Source organism: Lampris incognitus, chromosome 5 (genome assembly GCF_029633865.1).
Source record: "Lampris incognitus isolate fLamInc1 chromosome 5, fLamInc1.hap2, whole genome shotgun sequence".
Taxonomy (NCBI): Eukaryota; Metazoa; Chordata; class Actinopteri; order Lampriformes; family Lampridae; genus Lampris; species Lampris incognitus.
In genome coordinates, this window is record NC_079215.1 from 7,771,622 (window position 1) to 7,788,684 (window position 17,063).

The 17,063-nt window shown below is 48.5% G+C and overlaps 2 protein-coding genes across 5 annotated transcripts in view; one reads left to right on the plus strand and one right to left on the minus strand.

The window, feature by feature from the left end:
• The window catches only part of trmt1 (tRNA methyltransferase 1), a 46,053-nt gene extending 42,371 nt beyond the window's left edge, over positions 1-3,682 (minus strand). The window contains exons 1-3 of one of the 4 annotated variants that reach the window (XM_056280144.1): positions 3,549-3,682; positions 1,327-1,733; positions 427-613 (exon numbers count right to left, since the gene is read on the minus strand). In XM_056280144.1, the coding sequence (XP_056136119.1) occupies positions 427-613; positions 1,327-1,721 (582 nt within the window). In that variant the 5' untranslated portion in view covers positions 1,722-1,733; positions 3,549-3,682. Of the gene's footprint in view, positions 1-426; positions 614-1,326; positions 1,734-2,930; positions 3,171-3,548 lie in introns of those variants that run through there. The other 3 variants (XM_056280143.1, XM_056280142.1, XM_056280145.1) reach the window with 3 other exon arrangements.
• Positions 3,683-6,590: 2,908 nt separating this feature from the next.
• Positions 6,591-17,063, plus strand: part of nacc1b (nucleus accumbens associated 1, BEN and BTB (POZ) domain containing b) — a 23,000-nt gene continuing 12,527 nt past the window's right edge. The window contains 5 exon segments of the mRNA XM_056279717.1: positions 6,591-6,751; positions 12,431-12,581; positions 13,855-13,954; positions 13,957-14,096; positions 14,241-14,272. Of these exon segments, the coding sequence (XP_056135692.1) occupies positions 12,456-12,581; positions 13,855-13,954; positions 13,957-14,096; positions 14,241-14,272 (398 nt within the window). The 5' untranslated portion in view covers positions 6,591-6,751; positions 12,431-12,455.

A 17,063-nucleotide genomic window follows, 5' to 3' on the forward strand; every position in this document is an offset into this window, starting at 1 on the left:
CTTTGACACAAAAAAAAAAAGGCCCACATTTGTTCTGGCATATTTGGGCCATATTTGCTATTATACATGTGGGCCACTTCAGGCTCACATCCATTTTGTCAGGGCCAGAAGAAGGTCATCAGAGCTGCATCATTGCCTGAAGTGGCCCACATCTGGATGCTGTCTGGGTTTGCACTTAACCTGATATACTACCAAGCTCCCAAATGACGAAATTTGACCATTTGCCTCAGGGGTCCCCCCCCCCACCACACACACACACAACGGCCATCCAAGAAATATTGAATTTACTGACCATGGAAGACAGTCTTCATCACCCTTTTCACATATAAAAAACTTAATAGTTCAAAAACTGGACAGTTTAGCCACACGGTAAAGAAATACCACTGACTAGGATAATTGTGCGTTGAAGATTTGCCTGTAACATACCTCGCACTTTTCTCCCACTGTTACAGTTTCAGCTAGCTCATTGTGGTGGCTTTCTTCCATCTGTTCATCTGTCTCTTTCTTCTCCTCCGACAGAGAGACCACCACCCTCTCTTTCTCTCCTGGCACCACTATCTTCATTCCTTTCCGTGCCAGCTGCTCCCGGGCAAACTCTGTGACCACGGCACACCTGGACAACAGACATGGACTCATATGTAGGCGTTTTCTAGTGGATGTTCCTCTCTGAGGTCAAGTAATGCTTTTGTTTATTGCCAAACAGATATCTCATATTACGGGAATGTAAAACTTTTCTAAACTGCTGGAGCCAACTGGTAAATGCATGACACAAATGATCCACCATGAAGATGTTATTTCAACATACACTGCTATGCCCCTTCTTTAAATGTGAAACTATTTCAAATACTAACACTTTGAGTGTTTCCTGATGGCTCATTTGTTTTTCAAATTTAAGTTAACCCTTAAGAGGTTTTTGTGTATTTTCTGTGACCTAACAATATTACTTTATTAGTGAGATAGTTTGGCATAACTCCATACAGAGAGAAAGGTAGTTACTGGGACTAAGGTTGTAGGACCTTATGAAATATTCATGACATTTCACTTCCCCCAAAACCAAATTTAGGTAATGTTTAAAGCATTCTCATGTCTGAAATAAATGGCCAGTTGTGCTATGATCTCAAATAAAAGTCTTCAAAATGTACAAACGTGCTGTCTTTTGTGAACCCTACTTGCCCCTGCTGTGGAAAAGGATGCAATTGTTGAGCAATCTGACTTGCAAAGTACATTTTTGTAACAGAATACAGAAAGTGATTTCAGGAAAAAAAAAAGAGAAAGGAAGGGCATCCGACTTGAGGAAAGACAGAAGCAGTCAATTTTCATACTCACGTTAAATCTCTGTTAAACTCCTGGACTGGATTATAAAACACTTCATTTGCACTGGGGAACAAGATGGCAGCCTTGCCCTCCCTGACTACGGTCTCCCCAGGCAACAACTTTGTCTGATCCATCTCATCCACTTTTGGTGCAGGTTGGTCGGTAGTGGGATTTGGACTTTCTGGCGATGTTACAGAGGTAGGGGGCTGAGGCTTGATAGCCACCCCAGCTTGGGTGGAGGGAATCTCAGTGCCCTGAGTGGCTGGTCTGGGCTCCATGGATCTCAGTCCTCTATTGGTCACGACCCTGCCTATGCTAAGCTGGAGCTTCTGGCCGGAAGAATGAAGGTTGGAATATGGGAGATGAGAGATGATGGGGGTTAACTGCCGGGTTGTATGAATCAGCATCAGGAGTCCCTCCTGGAGACAAGAGACAAATGCTTTTTTTGGAGTTAAAGAGGTTTAACTTTGTCGATTAACCTTCATGAACTGCTCGCAAATTAGCAATGGATACAGCGACCGTTCGCCGGTCACACTGACTCAGCCCCCCCCCCTTTGAATTTTATAGCACATCTTAATTTTATCTCAAATAGCAATGATATTAACAACACTTATGTTCAACAGCTGTTGTTTAAAACTGGGTTATGTCCTGAATAGAACACAAGGGTAAAAACATCCGGTAACACTTTAGTATGGGGAACATAAAAAAACTTAATTACTAGTGAATCAGTAATGATCAAGATGTCACTTTAGTATGGGGAACATATTCTAAGTAACAACAACTTAATTTGCAGTAATTTAACACTATGAACACTTGTAGTTTTGTGTGTTGTTATGTAAGAACAGACCATATTCATTAAGTGTTAGTAAGGGAGAATAACTCTTCTTGTGGTACTACCACCTTATAAAGTCCATACTAAGCAAAGCATATTGAGATGGTACTACTATCATTAAGTGTTAGTAAGGGAGAATAACTCTTCTTGTGGTACTACCACCTTATAAAGTCCATACTAAGCAAAGCATATTGAGATGATACTACTATCATTAAGTGTTAGTAAGGGAGAATAACTCTTCTTGTGGTACTACCACCTTATAAAGTCCATACTAAGCAAAGCATGTTGAGATGGTACTACTAATAAGCCATAATTCTGAGGTTATAGAGGGAAAACTCATACTTAATGGCTTACTGTTTGTATAATAAGGCCATGCAGAATAAGGCATTAATGAGTACGTAATAATGACCAATTAAGAGCCAATAGGTTGCTAATTTGCATGCTAATAAGCACCTAATTAATGGTGTATACGTTCCCCACACTAAAGTGTTACCAAACATCCTATCGAGCCATCGTCTGGACACAGCAAAAAAACCCAGAAACGCCAACCCAGCTGTTCCGACAACGTCAGTACATCTTGGGTGTTGCAACACGCTCAGATTAAGGTGCTCGATCACCTTAAGTGGATACAAGATATCCACGTGTCACATCAACGCGACTGTCGTTCGACTTTCACGAAGACACTTCCGCGCATTACGCGTCTCGCCTGTTTGACCGCTCGTCTGAGAACATCGAACGAGTAGAGAGAGAGAGAGAGAGAGAGAGAGAGAGCTACTAAACTCACCCAACTCTCTGGCAAAGGTGGCTTTTAAGAACACAAAATCCACCTACGGGCCTTTGTTCGCGGACGAAGACTTCCGTTACGTGTCGTTAGAAAGAAGACCGTTTCGAACAGTCGCCGAAGGTTTCGTGACAGCGTCGTCTCGGCTCCTACATCGGCTCACGTTAGCGCACGGAGGCGGCCATTGCTCGGGCCACAAGTACGGAAGCCGCACGGGGTCAAAAAGGGTGGTGGGGGGGAAAAAAGGCGAACGTCTTTCCGAACGCCTCCGTCTGCGAGCGGACGCCTCTCTGGTCATGCTATGTAATGCACCGTAAGCGGTGTAACGTAAGGACACGCAGCCCAGGAGGAGGTGGTACATGTTGGCCTACTTTCCACACGGTCGTCGTCTGGGGAAGGGGGAGCGAAGTAGACGGGTTCGATCGAATAACGCGATCGGATCAAATCGATTTTGACGCGCGCCGGCTCCCGTACATGAAAGCGAACGAGCCAAACTGAGCTGGAATAAAACCCAATCCAGGGTGGTTTGGTCAAAACGACGCCCTCTGTTTAATCGCCCTATGAGCTGCGCATTATGAGCGTTTGTGGCCACATGCAGGATGGCCTACTTTTCCCACCTACCGACTTGGGATCGATTCTCTCGTAGCCGAGTAAGTTGGCACGTCCCAAGGGTTGTGACACACGCGGAGGGCATACGACGTTTATCCTGCCGATAACTGGCGTGCAACAAAAGAAAAGTGACGTCAGAAAAATGAAAATCGTGTAAGGGCAATAGCGGGTCTCCACAACAACGCTTGTTCATAGTTCCTTAAAGAGAACCGTCCCCCTTTTTTTCCTCGTGACATATTTGCATATTATCAAGTTCATGTTTACTCCACACGTGGTCCTTCTCCCCTTAGACCCCCAAATCCACCCTCCCCATTCCTGTACTTCCCAATCTCAATTTAGTATATTCTACCGAGGGGCCAAAAAATATGTAATTCTCTGCCTTTATATTTTTTTTGGAATTGTCTTCACAGCAGTTTAAAAGAGCCCCGGAATCACTTCTCCTAACCAACCAATATTTTCCATATGGTCTGCCTATATAAAATGGGTCCAACCAATATTTTCCTTCGTCATATAAGTCTAAAGGCCTATTGGGAATATCGCTTGGTTTATATATATATATATATATACTATATACACACACGTATATATACACATATCTACATATATAGTGACATTATAGAAACATATATGTATATATGTTTATTTTTCCCTTTATCTTTCTTGTTTTTTCAAAACTAAGTGATATCACATGAGTGTATGTTCTTAATGACAGTGTTTGTGTATACTTGCATATATCATGAATGAGAGATCTTGATGTGTGTGTGTGTGTGTGTGTGTGTGTGTGTGTGTGTCTGTCTTGTGACTATGACTGATTGTTACTTGTGTAACATGGGTGTTTATGGGATGCATTGTTATCGGCTGAATTGTGTCTCCGTCTCTTGCTATGTCTGGAATTATTGATAGATACATACAAATGTGTGCATACCGCATTGCTGTAATTGTTTCTTGTGGTATGCTTGCCTGGAGGAAGCCACTAAGGCGATTCTCCTTCACAGTCTCTTCAATTTATGTATTGTGTCTTTTTTGTGTGGACTTTTAATGTGTAAATAAAGAAACAAAACAAAACATAGTAATCGATAGATAGATAGATAGATAGATAGATAGATAGATAGATAGATAGATAGATAGATAGATAGATAGATAGATAGATCGTCTTTTAATATGTCCAAAATATTACGGATCAATATTACGGATATAAATGTGAGCATCTGGAGGGGGCGCTATGACAACATTGTCCAGGGAGCATCATGCCATATTTGACACCACGGCATCGTGGCGTTAATAGCTTTCTTTGCATGAGAGAGAAAGGAGAGAGAGCATACCCCCCCACCCCCCCCACCCCCCCGCCACACACACACACACACACACACTTCCTCCTGCTCCTCCCGTGCTCGAATGCAGGCACACACCTTGTTAGTATTCAACGCGCGCGCCACCTATAGAACCCTGAGGGCTCACCTGCCTGGGTCTAGACGCGCGCGTGCGCGCGCGCGCGGTCTTTCTTTCTTTCTCTATTTCTTACTCTCCTTCTTTTCTCTCTCTCTCGTATAGCGGGGGTCCGAACCGGAGCCAAAAGAGTGATTTTTCAATTTATCAGAAAACTGGGAACACCCAGGTGAGTGTGTGCGTGCGTGTGCGTGCGCATGTGACGCGCGCGCGTGCGTGCGCGCGCGTGTGTTGCCGGTTGAGGTGAAGTCAGTCGGGTCGGTTGGGGACGCTGTGCCTGTCTATCCACCTCGCCTCGCCTCGCCTCGCCTCGCCCGTCTGTCCGTCCGTCTGCGCGATCGGTGTTATCTGCGATCCGTCTGCCACCCCTGGGAAATACCACTCCGCGCGCGCGGCCCCCCCTCCTCCTCCTCCTCTCCCCTCCTCCTCCCCTCCCCCATCTCTCCCCCTCGATCAGCTCTGCGCTCGGCGTGGCGCCTGTGTGTGCCGCTCGGTACGGTCACAATGAATGGCTGCCTGTAGCGAGGCGGAGGGAGAGACGGCTTCCGCGCAGCTCCTCCATTGAAAGGCTTTCTAACGGAACGCGGCGCGGGGTGAGTCTAACGCGGGGGTCACGGAGGACAAAGTGCCGAGGCGAGGACGCGGGTCGGCGGCCCCCCCGGTCCGTCCGCCGGCTGTGTGTGTGTGCGGGTCGGTCGTTTCGGGGGTGGGGGGGGGGCTGAATTTGGACTCGTTTCGGGGTGAATTTGAAGAGAGAGAGAGAGGGAGGAGGGGGGAGGAGGGGGGGTAGCTATTGTTTTTTTTTTTGTGGGAAGGTGTGCTATGGGGGATGGGCTCGCAGGGGACGGCACCAACAAAACTTTAACCACTTCGCTGACTTCGCGCGCGCGCACACGCGCGTACACACGCGTGGATCGCCGCGGGCCGTGTCTTCTCTGCTGGGTGAGCGAGTGATTTTCTTCGCGTCCGTGAACTTTGACAAAAAGAAACCCCCCCCCCCCAAAAAAAACTAGACGCGTCTCATTTCGCGGCGCTAATGGCTGTATTTCTCTACTCAAAGGGCTCGTTTAGAAACGTAAGAATCGCCGACTCGCTACGGCGGCGGCGGGGGGAAGGGAGGAGGGAGGGGGGGGAGGGTGCATACAAAAAAAAAATTATTATAGTAATAATAATATGCGCCCTGTCGGGAAGCAGGTTAAAGATTGTCTTCTAGAGATAGCGTTATTACCCGCTCCTCCTCCTCCTCCGCCTCCTCCTCCTCCTCCCGTCTCTCGCCATGCCGGATCCGTCCGTCTGTCTCGCCCACAGTTGCGGAGCATTCGTGTCCCGGGATGACCTGTTGGATGTCGGCTAAAGATGGAGTGCGGATCGCCCACCGCTATAGATGTAACCCCCCCCAACCCCCCACACACTCCACCCCCCCCCCCAAGTAAAAATTAACCCGTAAAGATCGCGCCACACGAGAAAAGCCCGTCGAGGAGGCTGTAACTAGATAAACTGCCGTCATTCACAAGAGTTGGGCTGCACCGGGCTAAAGGGCGAACCCGAAATTCGGGGGGTGGGGGGGGGTTTACAGTTGCGTCTTCTATACATGACTGTGGTCTATCCCGTGTCGGTATAGCTGCTAGGCCCCGAGGAGGAGGAAGAGGAGGAGGAGGAGGTAACTCCATCGCATTGCACTGGCACGGACGGGGTGGTGGTGGGGGGGGAAGAAAGAGAGCGACGGATGTGAACTGCTGAATATTTTATTCCGCTCGACTATTTTTATGGTAGGTTTCGTGCCCCGGCGTGCTGGTTGGAAAGGGGGGGTGGGGTGTGTGGTGGTGGTGGGGGGGAGAGAGTCGCCGCTATTAAGAAGGGCAAAACCGATCGATAACAAAAGTAAAGCCGTATTTAACGAGATATACGGGGGGGTGGTGGATGGGGGGGTCGTTTTGTGCCGTTCTGTCTGCCGCCCTCCGGCCCGTGCCAGCCGAGGACTCCCAAATCCTACCGGGCATCGAGGCTGGCACACGGCGGGGCCACGGGAGTCCTCAGCCCGGTCTGACTCCGCCGCTCGACCCGCGGGCGGCGAGCCGTCGCTCCCGACTCGGGAGCCCCGGAGAGACGGGCCGCCCTGACCCACACTCTCTCACTCTTTCTCGCGTGTGAGATTGTTTTTTCTCTCTTTTCTTAAATTGACGGTTAACGCGTATCCCGCTTGAAGTTCTGATTTTAGTCGTGCTCCACGGGGAGGCTACGTTATAATAGCCGCATTTTGGGGAGAGAGGGGGGGGGAGGGAGGTAGGTAACCTGCCGGATCCCTCCGTTTAAACGGTGTTATTGTTCTTTTAAAACGTCTGCGTAAAGTGTCACATTGTTGCCGCTAATCGCGTGTTGTCGACGCGCGCGTGCGAATAGAACGCGCAAACGGCAACATTTTGAAGAACGCCAGGGTTCTAGCCTCGAGCTAGCCTTTAGCTCGCTGCGTGCTAACGGGCTACTACCTTTAACCTCCTTAACCAGGAAATTGAATAATGGATAAACGGTCGAGAAGGATACGACAGGCCCGTCTCGGCGACAATTAACCTAATTATATATATACATATATTTATATATATATAAACGATATGCCAACTTTTTTTCTAACGGCCATCGGGTCTACGTTAGTGGTGGTTTTCCGGAGCTCAGTTCACCTGAAGTGAACTTGGGAATTTGAGAATTTCGTGGCGTGAGGGTTCATTTCTCAAGCTGCCTGACCTTATAGCTCGGCACAGGCCATTCAAACAAGATGTCAGTGCCCCCCCACCCCAACACACACACACACACACAGGCTGCGATTGTGATGTCATGTGCACATAATAGGGCACATGGGGACAGAAGGGTAAAGGTCAAGAGGGTGAAATTAACTTGCTTTTATGTTGCCTGGAAGTTGTTTTGACCCCCCGTGACCTGTTACTAGGAAATGGCAGTCCATACTAATACGATTGACTTGGATGGCCATTCAGTGCTTCTCGGCGTACTGAAATCAAATGAAGCAGGCAAGTCATATATATATATATATATATATATATATATATATACTTGTGTAGGCTAATGTGATCGTTTTCATGCAGCCTATTTGTGCGATGGTTGAATTGTTTCGAGCTCTCGGTTATTCGTTTTTGCATCATGAGCGTCAAATTAAATGTCACCCCCCTGTCGTACTTTTGGGCCTAACTGGAATGTAATCTCAAGTTTTGGTTCATCTGGGCAGGGCCTGCTGAGCGTATATGAACGCCGCGTTTCATATTTATACTACTACACACTTTGGGAGCTGCCAAGTACAAACGCCGCCTACTGCACGGTGACTGACCAGCTCCAGTGACGAATGCCCCGTTCAAGGGCACATCAAGGGTAGTTGTTGAGGAAGGGCAAAGCACTACTTATTCCCCTCCTTCTGCTTAAGAGTTTTCTCAGCCGGGTTCAGGGATTTCAACCCACCACCCTGTAGTCACTGATGGCCCCACCCGTCTTCTGCGCTCCAGCCGTCTCGAAACTTCAACCCAGTGCTTCCAAACCTTTTTCGCTTCGCTGTCCACAACTTGTGAGATTATTGACCAGTTACTTAAAGCGTTAAGTAATCTATTTAGGTAGAGGGAAATATTGGCAAATGGACATTGGACGAGACCCAAAATGCATTAACCCGGGGAAAATGTGTCGTGTCGGGCCACTAGATTTGAATTAAACCGAAATGTTTACGGATTTATTCTACCAACATGTAAAACAAACCGTAGACGTTCACCAATAGGTCATGTTCACCCACTGCCAAACACACACCGATGCACTTCAGTAATCCAGATCGCTGTGTCGAAGAAAGAAAAAACAGCCAAAACTAAAGGTGAAAGAAACGACATTACACGTGTGTAGTTGGGACTGTATTTGAACACAGCTTTTTAAAACTGCTCTTTGAATTTCTTACGTGGGTCGTTATCGGGTCGCCGTGCTCCGGCCCCACTTTAAAAATCTCTATTTAAAACTTCTTCAGCTGCGTAATTCATCGTGTGTAGTCATTTATTACAATCCCGGGTCCTCTAATTAATAATTCCAGAGCAATGGCGTATTTGTGACAGAGAAATGCGGCAACCTTGTTACTTTGCTCAAAGGCTCTCCGGCAATCATTGAGTACCGTGCGGTCATTTATTTTATTTTTTGTTGCACAGATCTCTTTAAAAATAAAAATAGTGTGGGGGGGGGGGGGGGAGTTAAGAAATTTGGTGGGATTTGGTGGAAAACACAACGTGCCTAAACACGAAGCTGCAATAATATTTTTATCGTTTTAGGGTGTGTTTAAGATTGCGTTGCTCGTTGTCGGTTCGGGAAGCGGCTCGTTAAATTTGGTACATTTTTAAACCCATTTGATTCCCATTTTCCATTTGTATCGTCTGCGCCTTGTTGTGAGGATAGCGCACGATCGGGTGTCCAAATTCCTCCAGATTTGAACTTCAAACTTCACTTTTTTGGCACGCGGCACTCAAAACCAACTGCCCTGTCATTGGCGTTTTTGATGCAAGTCAAGTCAAGTTTATTTGTGTTGCCGTAAATCACACTTGCAGTCTCGGAGGGCTTCACATTAGCACAGTGTAGAAACAGGTAGATAAAGCAGACGAGTGACAACACCCTTTTAATTCGGATAAGGGAAGCCAAACCTCTACAGGAAAAACCAAAAAAAATCAGGGGGGGGGGGGAGGAGATAACGGGAGAACCTTCAGAGAGACCGTCAGATCCCTCTCCCGTGACCGACGAACGTGCAGTAAGAATAGGCGAAGGTGGAGTCGGTGATGGCTGTGCAGAATTCAGCGATCCTGGTCTCTGACGGGTTCAGTTTCCTCAGCTGCTGTAGAAATTGAAGGGTCACCAAGCGTGCACCCTCGGTTTAAGAACGGTTGGCCTTGAACGCTCGAGACACATGTGCTAGAACATATTTGGACAGTTAAAGTAGAATTAAACCATAAATTGAGTTGTTTTTTTTAGCTGTATATGTGCCCCCCCCCCTTCTATGATGAAACCAGTCAATAGCAGACGGAGCCATAATGGGGGACACACATGATGGTCTACATCAGTGGGACTCAACCAAGTGCCGTGGTGGGCCGAGAGTGCAGGTTTTCGTCCAGCCAGACTCCACAACAGCTGATTTCACTCTTTATAGTCAGTCCTCTTTGGTTGAAGGTGTGCTAATCTTTGAAATCAGCAGCAGTGGAGTCTGGTCGGAATGAAAACCTGCATAGCTTAAGCCCCCGATGACATGTGGTTGCTGGTCTACACTGTCTCCAACCACCATAGGTGTCGTTTAGATAAGATAGCAACTTTCAAGCACAGGAAATTGGCTAATGACCAATTTGGAGGAGGGGGGGGGGGGTCTCTTGCATGGTGCCCATTGTATCCTCAGCTGTTTTAAGGTTTTGCACCAGCAAGTATGGCGAATAGGGACTAAGCGGTTTTGAATTGTTTCGGCGTTTCACCGTGGACAGCATACTTTCGTACAACGATCTGAAAATGCCGGTGTGAACGACAATTGGTCGACTCATTTTTGACACAGAAATGGCATTTAAAAAACTTAACGCGTTTGGAAAATGTAAGTTTTCAGTGGTCGGAAATGCCAGCGTAGTGTGGGTGGAAGGCCAAAATGGAGAGAGAAATCTACATTTTCAGATTTAACTGCGTTGGTGTGGGCGTGGCGTTAGTCCGATTTAGGAAACGTCCTCTTAGCAGACCAGGATAATCATTCTGGTCATTTCCCCTGTGGACAAGTCCCTGTCAATAGTCAACTTTTGCTAAATCCTCATACCGGGACATCCGGGTAGTGTAGCGGCCTATTCCGTTGCCTACCAACACGGGGGATCGTCGGTTCGAATCCCCGCGTTACTTCCGGCTCGGTCGGGCGCCCCCTACAGACACAGTTAGCCGTGTCTGCGGGTGGGAAGCCGGATGTGGGTATGTGTCCTGATCGCCACACTTGCGCCTCCTCTGGTCAGTCAGGGGCGCCCGTTCAGGGGCGACTGGGGGGAATAGCGTGATCCTCCCACGCGCTACCTCCCCCTGGCGAAACTCCTCACTGTCGGGTGAAGAGAAGCGGCTGGCGACTCCACGTGTATTGGAGGAGGCACGTGGTGGTCTGCAGCCCTCCCCCTTATTGGCAGAGGGGGTGGAGCGGCGACCGGGATGGCTCGGAAGAGTGGGGTAATTGGGCAAGTACAATTGGGGGGGGGGGGGGGGGGAAGAGGGGGAAAAAGCCTAAAAATAAAATGCTTATACTGGGCCCCTAGAGTGGTCTTGTTCGGAGGACCTCCTGGTGTAAACCTCTCGCCGTCAGGCCAAGCTGAGACTCTCGGGGCAGCAGTGTTGGCGTTCTCACTGCTGTTCGATGGACGTTTGAACCGTCGTTTTCTGCTGCGGATGCAGAACTGCTCCTTATCTTATCGTTTTATTACTACTTCCTCGTCCCGAGACTCCCGAACCCTTTCTAACCACCGTCCAGAGTATAATTGACCGCAAATAATGGACCGAGCGTGTGTTTATGCGTCGGTCCGGGCTGATTATAAGCCAACGCGAACGACGCCGCTCCAAAATGTCGATTCCTTAGCAGAAGATGTTTAAAAGATGCCTTAGTGTGTGGGTTTTTGTTTTGTACTTGGTTTGGCAGCTCCTTCACTTTTGATCACAGGGTGCTTTGGTGGATGGTAAGGAAAGATGGGTAAAAAATAGATAGGTTATGTAATCTCTCTCTTTGGTTTTGTTTTAAATGAAGTGGCGTGATAGAAAGATAACAAAGTGAACCAAAAGCCACAGAACGTTGCATTTAACGTGAATTTGGACATAACGAAAGGGTGTAAATGTGGAATTTACTTGCATACCTGCAGCTGGCGGCCCCAGATTCTCTTGTCGTTTAGGGTCACACATTAAATGCTGGTTACCAAACCCCTTCGTACGTTAGGGGTCTCCTCCCTTTCTTGCATCTCTGCTAACCCCCTCCCAATTTTTGCAGGGGTGGAAGACCCGGCTTCAGAAAGTAGAGGTACTAACCGTGTATTTGCCCCAGCCGTGGACTAAACCGGCTGCTTTCGCTCATTAGTTCTCCTACCTGGCTGAAGTGTTGTGCTAATTAGAATCAGCTGGTTTAGCGCATGGGTGGAGCAAATACGTGGTTAGCACTTCTGCTTTCTGGAGCGGAGTTCTCCACCTCTGCATTTTTTGTTCTCACCATCGTCTCTTCTGTTTGCATTACCCGTCTGTCTTCATCCCTCCTATTCTTGCCCTGTCATTCCTTCACTCGCCCACCTCGGTACCTCTCCCCCCCCCCCCTCCTGTCACCTCTCAAACTCTCTCCTGCCTCCTATCTACAGTATCTATCCATCCATCTACCCCCCCCCCCCCACAGACACACACTCCTATCTGTCTAATACGTCCCGTCCTTCCTTGTCTTTCCGTAGACCCTGTGGTGCTGGGCGGAGCGTTATGGCTCAGACGCTGCAGATGGCGATCCCTAACTTCGGCAACAACGTCCTGGAATGTCTGAACGAGCAGCGGCTGCAGGGCCTCTACTGTGATGTTTCAGTGGTCGTCAAGGGCCACGCCTTCAAGGTCCCATCATCATCATCATCCCTATTATTACATAGAATGTTATCTTTCGTTTATCCAGAAGCGGGTCGTTTACGTTATCCGCGATGTCGCCACAACAAGAAGCTCCGCCGGAGCAGCCGGGTGTCGAGCTCCTGGCCAGTGTACACAGATTATAGTTGTTTGGAGGGGAGCGTGTCAGTCATGGCGCTTCCCCGTCCGGATGATTCACTTTTCACGAATTTGTTTTCAGGTTCGCCATTGTCCCAAGAATGAATCACTTCTCGTTGTAACGGTTTTCTTTAATGTATGTGTGTGTGTTTCCCCCCCCCCCCCCCCGTGGATTTGGAGAATAGCTTTTCTCATATGGGAACGCTGGACTTCGGACCCCCGCCGGGCAAAAATAACAAAATATTTGAATGTTGAAATGAACGCCGCGAGCGCCGAAGTGAATAAAGGGCTCTCCCTTAAACAGCCAATTATGAAAGGGTTTAAAAAAAACAAAAACAAAACGCTTGTAAAAAAAAAAAAAAACATATAAATTGATTCTGTCGTTTTAATTAAAGCCCGATTAGCATTTATTTCCCCTGCAGAACGAGAGCGCCGTCCCTCGCCCGAGTTGTTCGTTGAGGCCGATCGTGATTTATTTAAGCAAGAAATCTTGGTGATGTGTTTATATCGGCAAACGCCGTCGTTCACCGAAATTGATTTAGCTTATGAACGGCCCACCAGCAAAACTGGCCACTTGGAGGGGGGGGGGGGGGGGCAGTAATTAGCACCGTTTGTTTACTTTAATTTATGAAGAAAAAAAAACTCTGTCGTAACTTTGGCTTTTAACAGAGATATGAGCCGGGAAATGAAACGCGTGGTAAATGTCATTTCATTCGGCGCCCCTGATGTAATTGTCAGGTAATGTCGTCCGCAATTACGGCCTCCGGAAGCCCGGGGGCCGAATCCTTGAAAGCTTGTGGTAACAACAGATCCCCGGGGCAGTATTTGTTGATGGTTAACGTCTCTTGAACCCGTGGCCGCGTGCGTGCCGAGAATTGAAAATCTACTTCCGCTTTAGAAATTGGCGCTTTCGTATGACGTCTCTCCGTGCATAATGTCGGTTTCCCCACCCGTGTTCTGGCTGGCTACCTCAGGTCTTGTTCTGTCCCCCTTCTCCACTGACTGTACTTCATATTTAAACATTGCTTCCCCCCCCCCCCTCCCCCGTCTCTGTTACTGCATCCCGCGTACTTCGCCCGCTTCTACATCTCTGACGCCACGGCCTCGCTGCCTTCTTTCCCTTTAGGCCCACCGCGCAGTGCTGGCAGCCAGCAGCTCCTACTTCCGGGACCTGTTCAACGCCGGGGGGAAGAGCTCGGTGGTGGAGCTGCCCCCGGCCGTGCAGCCCAGAGCTTCCAGCAGATCCTGGCCTTCTGCTACACAGGACGCCTCAGCATGAACGTCGGAGACCAGTTCCTCCTCATGTACACTGCGGGCTTCCTCCAAATCCAGCAAATCATGGAGAAAGGCACCGAGTTCTTCCTTAAGGTACGAAAAATGGACAAACTTTTGCACGGATAGCTCGACTGTAGGAGTATGAGCGGTGGTTCGAGATCTTTCTTCCATGCGACATACGTCAAGGCCACACAATTTGTGGAATTGAATTGTCATTTGAACGCTTGTGAAATCCAGCTGCAGTTTGAAATACAAACCTGTCGGACAATGTGGGCGTCCGGGTGGCGTGGCGGTCTATTCCGTTGCCTACCGACACAGGAATCGCTGGTTCGAATCCCCCGTGTTACCTGCGGCTCGGTCGGGCATCCCTACAGACACAATTGGCCGTATCTGCGGGGTGGGAAGCCGGATGTGGGTATGTGTCCTGGTCGCTGCACTGGCGCCTCCCTCTAGTCAGTCGGGGGCGCCTGTTCGGGGGGGGCGGGGGGGGGGGTAGCCTGATCCTCCCAGGCGCTACATCTCCCTGGCGAAACTCCTCACTGTTGGGTGAAAAGAAGCGGCTGGCGACTCCACATGTATGGGAGGAGGCACGTGGTAGTCTGCAGCCCTCCCCGGATCAGCAGAGGGGGTGGAGCAGCGACCGGGACGGCTCGGAAGAGTGGGGTAATTGGCCGGATGTAACTGGGGAGGAAAACGGGGGGGGAAAACCCCATTGGACAAATCTAGTCTTGACAAATCAGTCTGCCGAAGAGTCTAAATTTGGCAGGTTGATGTAGCACGTATATCTTGACTTGTACTTGCCGGTCGGACCTCTGCTCTGCTGCTATTAACCAGACCAGCAGAGGCGCTGTAACACAGTCAGAGGTGAGGGTAGACGGATAGCGAGGAAAGAGGGAAAATAAGACCACCCATGAGAATGAATGACTATCGGTCACCGTGTGCACATAGAGAAGGATGATTTGGTCCCTGAAAAAGTAAATCCTAGATTATTTTGACCGTTCAAACTTGGGCAGTATGAAAAGCCATGTTTGACGAGCTCGGACAACACGGCGAGCTCGTTCCAACATGCTAACAGGCGTTGTATGAGGACTGCATAGCCACCAAGTCCAAGAGGGGGGGGGGGGGATTGCAATTCAAAGTGGTATGAAAAGGCGACGAGCCAGAAATGGCCTTCTGTAAACATGACGCCGTATGAGAGGAGCTCTTGACAGAACAAAAAAACAGCTGTAAGGATGAAAAGTTACGCGATTGTTCTTTTCCCCACCGTGTTCATGTTAAAGCAGCACCGGGTAACTTTTACGCTTTTGCATCTCATTAAATTCATGTTTGTGGCGTAGTGTGATGGCTATGGGAGGAGGGCACAGCCTTGTAAATGAATGTGTTATGCTTGGGGGGGGGAAACATGGTTGTCAGTGCTACAGTAACGTAAAAGATGTGGGCAAAATCCAAAAAGTCACCTCGTGCCACTTGAACGTTGAAATAAAGGGCCCTTGATAGGTGCCATTATTTCTTCATTTAAAAAAAATAAATTTGATTTTAATTATCGACGCAGCGTTTGTCTCAATATTTAATTGTCCGGAGAGTTAATAACCGGCCCGCTGCTGAAAACCTATTTACTCATAAAACCGAACTCACATAATGAACCACAGGCGTGAACAAGAAGGGCCTAAGTGGGAGTAAAACTGAAGCTGCATAAATTGTCTAGGGTAAACAAAGCGGTCTGCATCAGTGGCGGCTGGCCAAATATTGGTTAAATATTGGTTCCACATGGTATTTGGTTGATTTCTATACTTCCTGGGTGAGGGGCGCCGGCCAAACCACACCTCATGTAAGCCCTCAAACTTGTGGCGAGCAGGTGACCTGAGGCTGCTGTCGGATTGGTTTCTTCAGGTTTTCCAGGGGGCGCTGTTCTGTGCCGCCCCAGACACCCCCACTTTTATTGGCAGGGAACTGGTATTGTTTTAATGTTTTTTTGATCTAATGTGATTGGACAATTCTCATGGCTGTCAATCATGTTCACACCCACCACGACGCCTCGTCTCGACTGTCAATCATCCGCCGTCTACGAACCCTGATAAAATCTGTCATTGTCCTTCTTAATAACTCTGTGGGCATTAAAGCAGCTGTCAGGTGTGCTGCACCAAGGTAAATTGCCCCTCCCCAAAAAAATGTTACGCGCCAGCCGCCACTGGTCTGCATACTTAACTTTTGCAGCCAAAGAAACCAAAGTGGTTACCTTTTTATTTAGCCAAAATACAGCATCCCTAGCCACTTTCTGCAAAAAGGGCTATGGGAAACCGCTGTATCACCTCAACAACGACATCAATCATCACTGTATATGCTAATTGCTACTAATAATGTTATCTATATCATTAATTTAAATGGTGGCCTTAATTCATATCATGTGACAGTTTTTTGGTTTTGTTTTTTACATCTGTTGAGTGCTTTATCCCAGTTAAAGCAAGTCAACTTTAGCAGCCTGAATTCATTAATTATAATACCGGTGTACTTATCCATATTCTACACTGCACAGGTGTATTTTGTTCAGTACGTTTCTGCTAGAAAACGGAAACGGATGATCCGCTGTCGGCGACCCCTAACAGGAGCGGTTGAAGATAGTAGTGGATGTTTCTGCTCGATCCCAGAATCCGTTTTTTTTTTACCTTTGTACCAAGGAAATGGAAGCTAAAAAACAAACAATATGTTTTTGTTTGTTATGGTTCAGCCCCTGGCGGCACGGTGGCGCAGCGGTTAGCGCGGTCGCCTCGCAGCAGGAAGGTCCTGGGTTCGAGCCCCGGGGTAGTCCAACCGTGGGGGGTCGTCCCGGGTCGTCCTCTGTGAGCAGTTTGCATGTTCTCCCCGTGTCTGTGCGGGTTTCGGCCGTACTAAATTGTCCCTAGGTGTGATTGTGTATGTGTGTCGGCCTTGTGATGGACTGACGGCCTGTCCAGGGTGTCTCCCTGCCTGCCACCCACCCAGTGACTGCTGGGATAGGCTCCAGTGTTGCCGCGACCCTGAGAGCGGGACAAGCGGTTTGGGTAATGGATGAAATGGAATGGA